Source organism: Crinia signifera, chromosome 1 (assembly GCF_055691185.1).
Source record: "Crinia signifera chromosome 1, ASM5569118v1, whole genome shotgun sequence".
Lineage (NCBI taxonomy): Eukaryota > Metazoa > Chordata > Amphibia > Anura > Myobatrachidae > Crinia > Crinia signifera.
The window spans coordinates 42384405-42401261 of NC_139217.1; the positions used below are offsets into that span (position 1 = coordinate 42384405).

Here is a 16857-nt window from a genome sequence, read left to right on the forward strand (position 1 = left end):
TATAAAAAAAAAAAAAATATATATATATAAATAAGAACACACACATACACACACACACACACACACACACACACACACACACACACACACACACACACACACACACACACACACATATATAAAGAAGAACATATATGTATATATATATATATATATATATATATATATATATATATATATATATATATTTATCTACATTTATATATATATATAATAGAAGTCTGAGTTTGCAGTTGTGCACTGGGTGCTGGGGTGCCCGTGTATGGGGTGTGAGGATGCCCCTTCTCCCTGGCTGTGATTGGGGAGGGGTACACAGGCTCATTTCCTCTCTCCCCTCCCCTCAGGCAATGGGAAGTTTTGTTTGTTAGAACTGCGGAGTGTGAACTCGCCCCTCACCCTCTCCTGCCTCGGCGCTATTTACATACTAATGGTTATTAGCATTTCACAGTGCGGGGAGGTGGATATAAGGCCGGTGCCCCCTCCCATGGCAGCAATAGCAGTGACCTGTGCCAAGCACACAGCACCTCTGGGATAATCACCTCCACACTGACCTCCACCTGAGCACAGGCTGCTGACACCATGCTCTACAACCCGCTCTACCCTGGCTTCGGGCACCACCTGGCACAGAGCCCCACCATGCCCGTACCCTCCGAGGTGCAGAGGGGGCCCAAGCTTTCCTTCAACATTGACTCCATCCTCTCCAAGCCGGACAAACCTGCTCCCAAGCCTGGCTGGCAGCCCGCATCCCCCCCGACCGTGCCCTCCTACAGGTTCTCCTATGGAGCTATGCCCTACCCTCCAGTGTGGCTGTACAAGCCGGCAGGTGGCTACAGCAACTTCATCCAGGGCCAGCAACAAGTAGCTGTGCCCAGGGGAGAGTGCCCCTGCTCCGACCCACTGTGCAAGGACAGAGGTAAGCCCTGACCTGGACCTCTACTGCATCTATCTATCTATCTATCTATCTATCTATCTATCTATCTATCTATCTATCTATCTATCTATCTATCTATCTATCTATCTACCGTTGTTAGAGAATTCTGAGACTTGTAGTACCACAGTATATATGTCCTGCTTGCATACAGTATAGATATATATGAGCCTGTGCAATGTGGATGTTACCTGCTAGTGTAACGTAGTTACATAGAGCAGCTGGTATATGTTTGGTTTGTGCAGTGTATGTATATTGCATGTGCTAACGTCGCCCTCTTCTGTCCATTGCAGGACTTGCATACACACATTGTGACAACGGGTCCATGGGAGCTCTGTCTTGGAGGACAGGTCCCTGCAAAATGAAGAGGATCAGGACTGTGTTCACCCCTGATCAGCTGGAGAGGCTGGAGAAGGAGTTCCTGAAGCAGCAGTACATGGTTGGCACAGAGAGGGTGGACCTGGCCACTACCCTCAACCTCTCAGAGACTCAGGTAAGAGGCACCTCCAGGTCTCCATTAGGAGAACATGGTCTCACATAAGATTCCCAAGGGTACATTGAATAGTGTCCATGATAGGATAGTCTGACTGGTGTTTTTGTGGGTATTGGGGCTATAAAGTATCTAAAGAGTTGCAGTTTGTGAGTCAGTTCTTTCCTTGTTGGGGGGAGATATATCAAACATTGGAGAGAGATAAAGTGCAGATAAATAACGTACCAGCCAATCAGCTCCTGTCATTTTTCAAACATAGCCAATAACATGAAAGCTGGGAGCTGATAGGATGGATAATAGGATGGTACTTTATCTCTCTCCACTTTTTCTTTTCTTATACGTTTGATACATCTCCTCCTTGATCCCAGAATTCCTTGTTGATGAGTATTTTCACCAGGTTGGGGGGAAGGGTGGTACATCATCCCATTGGATGAAAGTATTGAAACTCTTGGTGTTGAACATGGAGCAAATTAGATATAAACACTTATTCTACATTTATTTATACTTATTTATTTTTCATTTTGTAGGTCAAAGTTTGGTTCCAGAACCGTCGCATTAAGTGGAGGAAGCAGAGCCTAGAACAGAAGAAAGCCAAGCTCTCCCAATATGGGGTCATCCCCTCCGAGAGTCCGGAACACACCGACGAGAGGGAGATGGAAGATGAGTTGGATGTAGAACTCTAGGTGCCATGGCCTGGCCTTCCATGTCTTCCGAACTGTTGACCACTAGAACTTTTGGACTCTTCAGTCTGGCGGCTGGATGATTTGGCCAAGTAAAAGTCTTATGGAGACTACAACAAGAGGACCAGGTTTTACTCCTTTGCCAAAAAATGAATAATATAAAAATAGCACTAAAGACAAAGTGATGAAGACACATAAAGGGCCAAGAAACTGGTGAGAATACCAACCAGCCCTCTGTCCATTCGCTCCAAGCCATAGAAAGACCAAGGTGCCACCATGGTCCTAAGGTGACACCACCCCTTAGCTGTGCCCTGGATGGCGGATGGACTCTTGCATCTCTGCGTGTTGTTGACCAGGACCTATATCATCCGTATAATGTTCCTTAAGTTGTGTCTTGCTGAGCGATTCTTAATGGTGTGACCCAGCACTTTGGTGTCCTAGTTGTATAGACTGGGTAAAGTATGATAAGGGGACACAATGGCATTTTTGGGCTCCATGGGTCCGTGGGTATATTTTATTGTACATGTCTTCCGTAAATTAACAATTCATAGTTTTATACTTATCTGATCTATGTAAGGGGCGGTATCTGTTGGTGAGTTGGTATTTTATCCAGTTGCCTTACTTTTATTACCAAATATTTTAAAACAATCAGGTGTTGTACACTTGGCTTATTTCCTTGTAGACCGTTCTGGTAACTGTCTGACTGTTTTTGGTGCAGCGGGGAGGGGTGGGTGGTTTGATAGCACATTGCCGTGCAGTGTGCTGTGGGTTAAAGTAGCCTTCGCACCCTGGGACTTCATTTGTGGTAGACTTTAAGGCCTTCTCCGTTACAGCCGTTCATTAAGTCCCAGGGTCCTGTCCCTACCTTTAGAGGCTTGTAGATAATAAAAAACGGATTTACCCTAAAATTTTCCAGTAGATGCCTAATATTTAAGTTGTATTGAGTCCTTCTAGTAAACATCTTATTTACTGGAGTAAAGGGTTACTCACCGAGGGTCGGGGGGACGGGGGGGGGGGGGGGGGGGGGGGACTGGGAAGGCTGCTTGTCATAATGACTGTACATACTGTTACTTTATTTATATAAAACATATTGGATACTGTAATTTATTTATTTGATCTGCTTTTTTATAAAAAATACTTTTTACACTTTTACCTGCCTGTCGTGGTTTAACTTTTATGTCACATCATAGACTGGGATTTGTAAGAAGAGTGGGCGGGGCTGCTCCGTACATATGACTGAGCAATGATTGGAGACAAAGGGGCTTATTTACTAAGACGGGAGTTCTCTTGAAGATGGGATGTTGCCCCTAGCAACCAATTAGAACCAACTTCTTAATTATTTAGCACCTTCTAGAAGATAATAGAATCAGATTGGTTGCCCATCGCAACAATCCATTTTCAATAGAACGCCCATCTTAGTAAAATATAACCCACAGTTTTGTTCCTGCATTGAACAGACTCAGCTCATTAAAACTGATTTACATATTCATGCCATAAAAGGGACTGACCATTCTTCTATGATAGGCCGGGTGAGTGGTCTCATCCTCTGTCCATGTATATAATCTCTGGAACGCTGCGTGCACAGCTGACACATGCAGGGAATGGACAGAACTACCCCATGAGCAGGAGATGGTGCAGTGCCCATTTAAAAATGGGCAGTAACTGCCAGTAAAGCACCGTACACACTGCATGGTTTCTTCAAAGGGCCCTTCTGAGCAATATCTTTAAAAAAATTGTTCAGTGTGTATGCCCAATATCGTTAACGTGGAATGTCTAGTGTGTATGGGGTTTAATGTTTGTTTTAGCCCTGGAAGCCCATTATCGATTAAATATACCCCATTGGCTCAAATTGAAGTACAAATCTCCACAAATAGGATGAGAAAGAAGTAAATCAGCTAGTGACATCACAGTGGTGGGTTTGGGGGCTGAACATTAAGGGAAATATGGCAATGTGCAACCAGTTCGGCCCCCTCTCTATTTTTTTTTAAATTGTATTTCCTCTCCAGGAGCAAGATTCGCTGCACATATGGGCAGAGTGGTTTTGCAATAACACTCGCAGCCCTCTGTCAGCCGCAGCATGATTGAAGTGCTGCGGCGTTTCCCCAATTCTGACAGGTCCAGGGTCTCCGACATTGGATGAAGACTTCTTGGACCCTGGATCCTACAGCCCTATGGCCATCTTCAGTTTACAAAAGATGACCGGTGCCTGAAACCATCGCCAAACGCGACCGATGGTGATCCGAGGCTGCGTCCACAGATGCAGCACTCGGATCTTGCAAATGCAGACAGGAGCCATCTATCTCCTAGAGGCGCCTCCTGCTGGATTATCACTATAATGACAAGGAATTGCACAGGCCCGTTATGCTGTCCTGTGTGACTACATGCATTACTTCTAATTAAGCATGGATTGCTAATTATCGAATGACTGTCCGCACTGCGCATGCTTGATGAGAACTAGCACCACAGGGCACATCACACCGAGATCCTGACCGCTTTGTGTGAAATCTTCTGTTGGCTTCAATTGTGACAGGGTTGTAATTGGCCAGATGAATCAGGTGACAGGGTTGTAATTGGCCAGATGAATCAGGTGACAGGACGAGCCTCTACCAATCAGGTGTAGTGAGCAGAGCAGATTTGTAGCCTTCTACAGAATAAATACCGTAAAGGCCCACATACACTATGCGGTTTGGGCCCGGTTTCACCCAATTCGGATTGGATGCAAGACAAAAAAAAAAAGCCCATACTAATAAATGGGCAGCCAGTGATTGGCTGAGTGCTCTCTCAGCCAATTGCTGATTGATTGAAAGAGCTCTTAGCCAATCACTGGCTGCCCATTCATTTGTATGTTTTTTTTTCTTGCATCACAGACAGCTCCCTGCTCCCCCTGCCCGGCTCTCTGTTACCCTCACCGGCTCACTGGCATCCCCTGCCCGCCGCCCCCTTCTCCCTCCACCTGCAGCTCCTCGCATGCGATTTATCATATGCAAAACTTGGCACATCAAGTGCCGAATCGTGTACCCCCCTCATAGGGAGCTGCCGGGGGAAATCAGGTCCAACTTAGGAAAAGTCATACTAATGTATGGGGGCCTTAAGTGTCCTTAGAACAGGGCTAAGAAATCTAGCAGGAAATGTAATAGGGCGAGAGAATCAGAAAGTGAGAGATTTGGTAAGAAATCTCCAATATCCATTTTTTTTAAAGCGGCATTTACACTGCAAACTCAAACTGGTTCTGCAGTGTAAATGATTGCCGCTTTTCCCATGTAAATGGAGGCGTGACGCCATGTTCCCGGTGGGTGGGCGGTTAATGTCACATGACATCAGCATGGCGGCCCAACAACTGCTTGGTAAGCTTTCACAGATTTCAGACTCCTGGTATCCTTAGGCGTAACTACCATTGGTGCAGAGGAGTGGGGGGGGGGTACCCAAGAAACTGAGAGTCTACAGCAGGTTCCAGGAGAGTAGGCACCTATGGGCTGATGGGCAGTTGGATCCTGTGTTTTGGCCCTATATGGGGTGTCTCTGGTTGGTTTGCAAAAGCAAACTCCTTCTTTAATGGACAAAACCATGCTGCACTGCAGGTGGGGCAGATGTAACATGTGCAGAGAGAGGTAGGGAGGGAAACCAAATTTTCTGGAACCTCCCGGCCATTCTGGGAGGGTAGGCAACCCTGTACTCTTCCCAATAGATGTCCTTGTGTACAGGTCCCATGTACTGAAGCCCAGAGTATATAGTCCTATAGATGCTGCCCTCCATGTGTTATACTGTATGACTGATCTGTGTGAATCACCTGCACGTTCCAGTGTCACGCAGAGTAAGAGCCATCATGTCATGACACGGTTATACCAGTCACACATGTATGACACCGCTGGGGCCATGACACGGTTATACCAGTCACACATGTATGACACTGCTGGGGCCATGACACGGTTATACCAGTCACACATGTATGACACCGCTGGGGCCATGACAAGGTTATACCAGTCACACATGTATGACACCGCTGGGGCCATGACACGGTTATACCAGTCACACATGTATGACACCGCTGGGGCCATGACACGGTTATACCAGTCACACATGTATGACACTGCTGGGGCCATGACAAGGTTATACCAGTCACACATGTATGACACCGCTGGGGCCATGACAAGGTTATACCAGTCACACATGTATGACACCGCTGGGGCCATGACAAGGTTATACCAGTCACACATGTATGACACCGCTGGGGCCATGACACGGTTATACCAGTCACACATGTATGACACCGCTGGGGCCATGACAAGGTTATACCAGTCACACATGTATGACACCGCTGGGGCCATGACAAGGTTATACCAGTCACACATGTATGACACCGCTGGGGCCATGACACGGTTATACCAGTCACACATGTATGACACTGCTGGGGCCATGACAAGGTTATACCAGTCACACATGTATGACACCGCTGGGGCCATGACAAGGTTATACCAGTCACACATGTATGACACCGCTGGGGCCATGACAAGGTTATACCAGTCACACATGTATGACACCGCTGGGGCCATGACACGGTTATACCAGTCACACATGTATGACACCGCTGGGGCCATGACAAGGTTATACCAGTCACACATGTATGACACCGCTGGGGCCATGACAAGGTTATACCAGTCACACATGTATGACACCGCTGGGGCCATGACACGGTTATTCCAGTCACACATGTATGACACCGCTGGGGATATGACACGGTTATACCAGTCACACATGTATGACACCGCTGGGGCCATGACAAGGTTATACCAGTCACACATGTATGACACCGCTAGGGCCATGACAAGGTTATACCAGTCACACATGTATGACACCGCTGGGGCCATGACACGGTTATTCCAGTCACACATGTATGACACTGCTGGGGCCATGACACGGTTATACCAGTCACACATGTATGACACTGCTGGGGCCATGACACGGTTATACCAGTCACACATGTATGACACCGCTGGGGCCATGACAAGGTTATACCAGTCACACATGTATGACACCGCTGGGGCCATGACACGGTTATACCAGTCACACATGTATGACACCGCTGGGGCCATGACACGGTTATACCAGTCACACATGTATGACACTGCTGGGGCCATGACAAGGTTATACCAGTCACACATGTATGACACCGCTGGGGCCATGACAAGGTTATACCAGTCACACATGTATGACACCGCTGGGGCCATGACAAGGTTATACCAGTCACACATGTATGACACCGCTGGGGCCATGACACGGTTATACCAGTCACACATGTATGACACCGCTGGGGCCATGACAAGGTTATACCAGTCACACATGTATGACACCGCTGGGGCCATGACAAGGTTATACCAGTCACACATGTATGACACCGCTGGGGCCATGACACGGTTATACCAGTCACACATGTATGACACTGCTGGGGCCATGACAAGGTATACCAGTCACACATGTATGACACCGCTGGGGCCATGACAAGGTTATACCAGTCACACATGTATGACACCGCTGGGGCCATGACAAGGTTATACCAGTCACACATGTATGACACCGCTGGGGCCATGACACGGTTATACCAGTCACACATGTATGACACCGCTGGGGCCATGACAAGGTTATACCAGTCACACATGTATGACACCGCTGGGGCCATGACAAGGTTATACCAGTCACACATGTATGACACCGCTGGGGCCATGACACGGTTATTCCAGTCACACATGTATGACACCGCTGGGGCCATGACACGGTTATACCAGTCACACATGTATGACACCGCTGGGGCCATGACAAGGTTATACCAGTCACACATGTATGACACTGCTAGGGCCATGACAAGGTTATACCAGTCACACATGTATGACACCGCTGGGGCCATGACACGGTTATTCCAGTCACACATGTATGACACTGCTGGGGCCATGACAAGGTTATACCAGTCACACATGTATGACACCGCTGGGGCCATGACACGGTTATACCAGTCACACATGTATGACACCGCTGGGGCCATGACAAGGTTATACCAGTCACACATGTATGACACCGCTGGGGCCATGACAAGGTTATACCAGTCACACATGTATGACACCGCTGGGGCCATGACACGGTTATACCAGTCACACATGTATGACACCGCTGGGGCCATGACACGGTTATACCAGTCACACATGTATGACACTGCTAGGGCCATGACAAGGTTATACCAGTCACACATGTATGACACTGCTAGGGCCATGACAAGGTTATACCAGTCACACATGTATGACACCGCTGGGGCCATGACACGGTTATTCCAGTCACACATGTATGACACTGCTGGGGCCATGACAAGGTTATACCAGTCACACATGTATGACACCGCTGGGGCCATGACACGGTTATACCAGTCACACATGTATGACACCGCTGGGGCCATGACACGGTTATACCAGTCACACATGTATGACACCGCTGGCTGGGGCTAGTACAGTACGTTCCGCAGACATGACTGAATATTGGGAGTTCTGCAAAGTGATCCCAGGGGCAGGAGATGACGGAAAGTAAGGAAGTTAGAAGAAGGGGTAGGGGTCATTGGGTAGACCGCTGAAGGTTGTCAGGGCAAAGGTTGACACCTGAAATCGGTCGACATGGCTAAGGTCAACAGGGTTGTATGGTAGACACAAGCATTAGGTCGACAGTCAAAGGTTGACATGAGTTTTTCACATTTATTTTGTCGACATAGTCAGAAAAGTGTCCTGTGTCCCCTCACGTGGCTTACTGCGCTCATCATGCTGCGGCCACTATTATATTCTCCCACCGCGCCATAATGAATGACAGGGCGTGAAATGCCGCCTGCTGGCTAAAAAAAAAAACCCATGAAAAACTAATTTTGACCTTTTGACTGTCGACCTTGAAGTGTTGACCCAATGTCGACAGAAATAGGGTTGAACTAGAGACCGTATTCCATAAGAAGACAGTGAGATGTGTCAGCGCCGGGGGGAGCAGCAGCCCGGATCTGCCCCTGTATCAGGACACGGCCTGGTCATCATTCACCTGCTCCGCTCATGCACTACAAAGGAAGCGGCCATTGTCCAGTGACAATGCAGGGAGACATGGAGTGTTCTGCAGGAGGTGTGAGGAGAAACCTGCTGGCAGGGACTGTGGTCCTCTCCTTCCCCTCTGATCTGGGACAATGTCACCGGCTCTTCACACCTATGACAATAAAGCCAGAGATATCATTCAGACAGGAGCTGCCAGCTGCTCAGTGCCATTTGGGCTGCAGGCAGGAGACCCCGGCTCATGCACACATTTTATAGCCTCCCATGCTTCCAGTGGTGGTCGGGGGGCTTTGATCTGTGACTGATGTGCTCTAGGTGCATTCTAAAGAGCAAATATACTTCATTTACACACAGAGGTGGTCTGCAGAACACAGAGATATAGGGGGTTATTCTGGTTGATTCCGTGTGTGCCCGTTTGTTTGCCGTGGCCGCACGCATTCGCAAACAACAAACATTGGCCCTGTGCGAACGAACGGAGCCCGGCGAATGGACCAGAACAAGGTCTATCATTCCTGCTGCACAAAGAACCTCATTGCTGTACCAGTTCCCATGTCACATGCATTTCCTCTGCAGGTGTGGTATTGTGGAGCAGGTAGGTGCACTAGGTTGTGTGGAGCAGGTAGATACCCCTGTGGTATTGTGGAGCAGGTAGGTGCACTAGGTTGTGTGGAGCAGGTAGATACCCCTGTGGTATTGTGGAGCAGGTAGGTGCACTAGGTTGTGTGGAGCAGGTAGATACCCCTGTGGTATTGTGGAGCAGGTAGGTACACTAGGTTGTGTGGAGCAGGTAGATACCCCTGTGGTATTGTGGAGCAGGTAGGTGCACTAGGTTGCGTGGAGCAGGTAGATACCCCTGTGGTATTGTGGAGCAGGTAGGTACACTAGGTTGTGTGGAGCAGGTAGATACCCCTGTGGTATTGTGGAGCAGGTAGGTACACTAGGTTGTGTGGAGCAGGTAGATACCCCTGTGGTATTGTGGAGCAGGTAGGTGCACTAGGTTGCGTGGAGCAGGTAGATACCCCTGTGGTATTGTGGAGCAGGTAGGTACACTAGGTTGTGTGGAGCAGGTAGATACCCCTGTGGTATTGTGGAGCAGGTAGGTACACTAGGTTGTGTGGAGCAGGTAGATACCCCTGTGGTATTGTGGAGCAGGTAGGTGCACTAGGTTGCATGGAGCAGGTAGATACCCCTGTGGTATTGTGGAACAGGTAGGTACACTAGGTTGTGTGGAGCAGGTAGATACCCCTATGGTATTGTGGAGCAGGTAGGTACACTAGGTTGTGTGGAGCAGGTACATACCCCTGTGGTATTGTGGAGCAGGTAGGTACACTAGGTTGTGTGGAGCAGGTAGATGCCCCAGTGGTATTATAGAGTAGGTAGGTGCACTAGGTTGTGTGGAGCAGGTAGATACCCCTGTGGTATTGTGGAGCAGGTAGGTACACTAGGTTGCGTGGAGCAGGTAGGTACCCCTGTGGTATTGTGGAGCAGGTAGGTGCACTAGGTTGCGTTGAGCAGGTAGATACCCCTGTGGTATTGTGGAGCAGGTAGGTACACTAGGTTGTGTGGAGCAGGTAGATACCCCTGTGGTATTGTGGAGCAGGTAGGTGCTCTAGGTAGCGTGGAGGAGGTAGATAACCCTGTGGTATTGTGGAGCAGGGAGGTGCACTAGGTTGCGTGGAGCAGGTAGATACCCCTGTGGTATTGTGGAGCAGGTAGGTGCACTAGGTTGCGTGGATCAGGTAGATACCCCTGTGGTATTGTGGAGCAGGTAGGTACACTAGGTTGCGTGAAGCAGGTAGCTACCCCTGTGGTATTGTGGAGCAGGTAGGTACACTAGGTTGCGTGGAGCAGGTAGATACCCCTGTGGTATTGTGGAGCAGGTAGGTGCACTAGGTTGTGTGGAGCAGGTAGATACCCCTGTGGTATTGTGGAGTAGGTAGGTGCATCAGGTTGCGTGCAGCAGGTAGGTACCCCTGCGGTATTGTGGAGCAGGTAGGTACACTAGGTTGCGTGGAGCAGGTAGGTACCCCTGTGGTATTGTGGAGCAGGTAGGTACACTAGGTTGCGTGGAGCAGGTAGATACCCCTGTGGTATTGTGGAGCAGGTAGGTTCACTAGGTTGCGTGGAGCAGGTATATACCCCTGTGGTATTGTGGAGCAGGTAGGTTCACTAGGTTGCGTGGAGCAGGTAGATACCCCTGTGGTATTGTGGAGCAGGTAGATACCCCTGTGGTATTGTGAAGCAGGTAGGTACACTAGGTTGTGTGGAGCAGGTGGATACCCCTGTGGTATTGTGGAGCAGGTAGGTACACTAGGTTGTGTGGAGCACGTAGGTACCCCTGTGGTATTGTGGAGCAGGTAGGTGCACTAGGTTGTGTGGAGCACGTAGGTACCCCTGTGGTATTGTGGAGCAGGTAGGTGCACTAGGTTGTGTGGAGCAGGTAGATACCCCTGTGGTATTGTGGAGCAGGTAGGTGCACCAGGTTGCGAGGAGCAAAGAAACAATCAAGGCTTCAGTTTGCAGAATAAGGTTATTGAAATGAGATAACAAAGTGGATAGGACACAATAATTTATGTTTGTTTGCTGCGTACAAGACTCGGGGAGATTTTCTAAAGCATGTTATCTGGGTTTTTACCGCATTTCTGTATTCTCTAACCCCCCTCCGCAGCTGGCGATTCCCTGCAGAGGCCTATGGGCTTCTTACCGCAGCGCTGTGTGAGGGATCCCTCCCAGCAGGCCCTGCGGCCAGCGCCGTCACTCTGCGCATGCGCAGATGGACTCCCGGGTCACAGACCCGGAAGTCCAGTGCCGGCGCCGCATCGCAAGGGACAGCTCTTATCGGAAGAGCTGTCCCTAGCGTTAATAACAGCATATGTTACAGCATATGCCGTTATTAATAATGCGATGCCCGGCGAAGGGGGGTGATAATGCATACCCTCCAACTCTACCGAATTTGCCGGTACAGTACCGTTTTTTAACGGTCTGTACCGGCAAATACAGTCCGTACCGAATGTACCGATATTTTACATTTCCCTTACATCACTGGCGCGCTCTCCTCTGTATTTGTAGAACTCTTCCTGGCTCAGGGCTGTCAGTCCGGCTGTGCGCTCACCCGTCCAAGCACCCATTCCCAAGGGTGCATTGCGGGTCCTGTGCCAGCGTGTGACGCGTCAGGGGAAGTGCAGTGGCGTCCTTCTGTGCGCAAAGTAAAGTAATGTACAGCAGAGAGCTCAGCTGCCTGAGGTCGAGCTGCACAGCGTGGGATGCGGTGGCCAGACGGGGGATCTGATAAGCACATGCAGCCTGGCGAACGGAGGCAGAGCACACGAAGCTCTGCAGAAAGGAAGGTTGGCAACACTTTTTTATTTTAAATGCAGAGTACACATTCGGAAAGGGGTGACCACGCCCCATTTTACCAGTGCCCACACCCACTTTACATATGGCCACGCCCCTTTCTGGATGTGTACCGATTTTTTCCCTTCAAATGTTGGAGGGTATGATAATGGGCAGCGGATTTTACAACATTCCGCCCTCAATCTAGGTTTACACTCCACAAAAGGACTTCCAAAGTAAAGCTATTGTAACGGTGGATCACAGCATACAGCATAGAAGATACAGGGGAAATGTTATAAATGCTCACAGTTCAGGAGGCCCACAAGATCCGAAGAGAAAGAGAACTCACCCTATTGCTGATGAAACCTCTGCCTGCCCCCTGCTGGCAGCTTTGACAGTTGCTCTGTTTTAGAATATTGTTCTGGCCAATGAACTCCTGTTAGAGACAAACTCAATGCTTCTTGTATTGTTATTGGCTTTCAGCATCAGACTTTCAAAAAAACATTGTGCATAAAAACAGATCACTGAGGGGTAAATTTACTAAGATTGGAGTTTGATTGAAGATGGGATGTTACCATAGCAACCAACCAGATTCTACTACTTATTTAATTACCAGAAAATAATAGCTAGAACCTGATCTAACCCTGAGCAGGCTGTAAGATTACACTGCTCCTTTTTTTTTTTTTTATATGGGGACCAATAGGTTTTTGTTTTTTTCCTGTGAGGGCCAATGTGTTTTGCCCTGTGAGGATCTCATGGTGTGCCTTGGCAATTTTAAAGTCTTATTTAGTGTGCCCCAATGTAAAAAGGTTGAAAATCACTGCTATAGATGCACATTTTGCAGACCGGACTCCATATGACACAATGATATCATTTAGTTAAAGTTTTTTTTTTTTTTTATTAAATAGATTTTCTTAAAAAAAAAAAAAAAAACCCACTGGGGTAGATGTATGAAGTAGTGATCAGGGAGAAGAGGTGAGCCAGAGGAGAAGTGGCCCATGGGAGCCAATCAGCACTGACGTAACAGCTATAATTTGCATAGTATAAAATTATACAGAGCAGCTGATTGGCTGCCATGGGCCACTCCTCTGGCTCACTTGTCCTCCTTTATCACTGCTTCATACATCTACCCCTCAATGGTGGTTGAGCACATATTAGATAATTGCATATGTACAGATAGAAAACTAGAAAAGATAAGATTTTCAGTGAACATATGATAAACACAAGTAATACGACTATGATATTTATCAGAGCTTGGCCAGAGATAAAGAGGAGAGAGATAAAGATTAGACCAATCAGCTCCTAACTGTCATGTTACAGGCTGCGCTTGAAAAATGACAGGAACTGATTGGTTGGTAACTAGAGATATAGGTCCGGATTCAGGGCCTTATTTTGGTTCATTCTTTCTGACAAAATCCTTCTTAGATGGACAAAACCATGTGCACTGCAGGTGGGGCAGATGTAACATGTGCAGAGAGAGTTAGATTTATGTGAGTTATTTTGTTTCTGTGCAGGGTCAATACTGGCTTCATTATTTTTACACTGCAATATAGATTTCAATTTCAACACACCCCACCCAAATTTAACTCTCTCTGCACATGTTACATCTGCCCCACCTGCAGTGCACATGGTTTTGCCCATTTTGAGAACAAAGTTGTACTGCGATCAGATCTGAGTAAGGGCTGTAAGCCGTGCTCTGAAGCAATTACTACCTGATTAAAATAAGGGAATAAGGGAACTGACACCCCATACATAATGTATGTGCGGAGGTATGGTAATTCCAACCAATGGGAATTGATGAGGTCAGAAATCTCCATATACACATACAGTATCATTCTCCATACGTTTTTGGGGTTTCAGCTGCAAATTTCCAAAAGTGTTGTTAATTTGCCACGTGACGACCTCATACCACCACCGAGTGCTGATACCTCTCCATTCCCAGCTACCCTTGATTACTTTGTAATTAATCACTCTCCTCATACATTGAGATAATGGTGTTGGGCCCTCACTTCCTTCCGGTGTCTCTCTTCACGCCCTTGTTGTTTTGTCATTGAGAATATTCGTCACAGTGGGACCGCTGAGTAATTACTTACAATGAGCGTCATTAGCAAACCAATCAGCTTCTGGAGAGATCCCTCACCCAGAGAGCGTCTGAGACAGGGCACTTTATGGTGTGGATTGCCTGTCTGGTTGGGATGTACACGGGGAAGGGGGAAAGACTGCTGGGCAGTTCCAACTCATTATCATGTGTTGATACATAGGAGTGAAATTTTGCACTTGAATCATTACGGTGTTTTAGCGTCACCAGAAAGTGTTTTATGTTTGTTTATGAAACTACTAACAAGGTGCGGGATGATTTTCCCAGTGCACTATATGGCAATAATTAATTGGGACACTGGGCCTTATTCAGCAAGGGTCATCATGCAGCGGTCATTTGCTGCTTAGCGAGCCCTGAAACGCCACCTGCTGCCTGGCCGAACGTCAACCCCCCAAGCCGAATCCCATCGGCCCATGCGAGGGCATTTATGCGAACACATCCCGAAGGGGAGAGAACGATCTAATGATTTTTTTTCCCTTTCGGAAATAAAAGTCAGTCTGAACGGAACTGATGGCAAGTCCTCCTGGGCCAGTTGCAGCAAAAACAAGCCCAAACTATGATTTCACCACCACCGTGTTTCACAGATGGCATGAGGGTATTCTATTGGAATGCAGTGTCCTCCTTCCTCATAACATAACACTTCTCATTTAAACCAAAAAGCTCTATTATGGTCTCATCTGTCCACAAAACATGGTTCCCATAGCCCAGGGGTGTCCAAACTTTTTCCAAAGAGGGCCAGATCTGGTGAGGTGAAAATGTGTGGGGGCCAACCATTCAGCCTGACATTCTTTGAACCATTTATCACATCAGAATGGTCCCCCACTCTGCCCCAACTCACTGTATGTCCCCCAGCATGCCCCCACTTGCTGTATGTCCCCCATCCTGCCCCTCCTTCACTGTATGTCCCCCATCCTGCCCCTCCTTCACTACATTTCCCCCAGCCTGCCCCTCCTTCACTGCATTTTCCCCAGCATGCCCCTCCTTCACTGCATTTCCCCCAGCATGCCCCTCCTTCACTGTATGTCCCCCAGCGTGCCTCTCCTTCACTGCATTTTCCCCAGCGTACCCTTCCTTCACTGTATGTCCCCCGGCATGCCCCTCCTTCACTGTATGTACCCCACTCTGCTTAGCTCATTGTATGTTCCCCAGCCTGCCCTCCATTCATTTTATGTCCCTCACTTGACCCCTTCACTGTATATTCCCATAGACTGCCCCTCCTTCGCAGTATGTACCCCATTCACTGCATGCCCCCTACTCTGCCCCCATTCACTCTATGTCCCCCAGCTTGCCTCCCTCCTCTGAATGTCCATCGCCCTGCTTCCATTCACTGCATGTCCCCCCAGCCTGACCCTCCTTCACTGTATGTACGACATACTGCCTCCCTTCACTGTATATTCCCCTGCAGGAGACAGATGCTTGGGCTCCCGCTGCCGCCCTCCTCCACTCCACATATTATGGGAGCAAGCTTCCCCTCTGCTGCTCCCCCCCACGTCAGCCGCCCACTGGAGGCTGCGGGCCGCTTGAAGTGACATCAAGGGCCGCAATTGGCCCCCGGGCCGGACTTTGGACATGCCTGCCATAGCCTTATGGCTTGTCCAGGTGATCATTAGCAAACTGCAGACAGGATCCTTGCAATCCTGCCATGCACACCATTGGTGTTTGGTGTCCTCCAGATGGTGGAATATATGAGTAAGGCCTTCAGTTGCTTAGAGGTTACTCTTTGGTTTCTTTGTGACCTTAAAAACTATTAGATGACTTGGTCTTGGCATGATTTTTGTTGGTTGACCTCTTCTGGTCAGGAATCTCCTCCATTTCTACAAAATCTTTTTGACTGTTGATCGGTGGAGTCCTTTTCCAGCCTGATGAGCATCGAGAACCCTTCTTCTGAGGTCCTCAGAAACCTCCTTTTTTCGTGGCATGATACACTTCCACCAACATGTGTCGTGAGCATCAGACTTTGGTAGATCCCTGTTCTTTTCAAAAGACAGGTTGTCCACTCCCGGCTGATTGTCATCCCATAGATCGAGAATACTGGAGTCTAATTTCAGCATCACGCTGTCTGCTAAGCCTGAAGGTTCACATACGTTCGCCAATCACAGGAACGTGATACTTGATCATTTTCCTCAACAAAATATTGGTCTCATTTGTATGATTTGGTCTCTTTATCCCTTTATCTACCTTTGGGACTTGAAAATCGGAGGAAGGGTTCACAGACTTTCAAAAACATTTTTTCAAAAACTGCTGTAAATAACATTGAACATTAGGGT

At 48.2% G+C, this 16857-nt stretch overlaps 1 protein-coding gene across 1 annotated transcript; it reads left to right on the forward strand.

Annotated features, from left to right (window-relative positions):
* Positions 1–390: 390 nt before the first annotated feature.
* LOC146025738 (homeobox protein notochord-like) lies at positions 391–3087 on the forward strand. The gene is made up of 3 exons (XM_083155768.1): positions 391–913; positions 1222–1421; positions 1946–3087. Exons 1-3 carry the CDS (start codon positions 580–582, stop codon positions 2099–2101), a joined length of 690 nt encoding a protein of 229 aa, XP_083011894.1. The 5' UTR covers positions 391–579; the 3' UTR covers positions 2102–3087.
* Positions 3088–16857: the final 13770 nt, after the last annotated feature.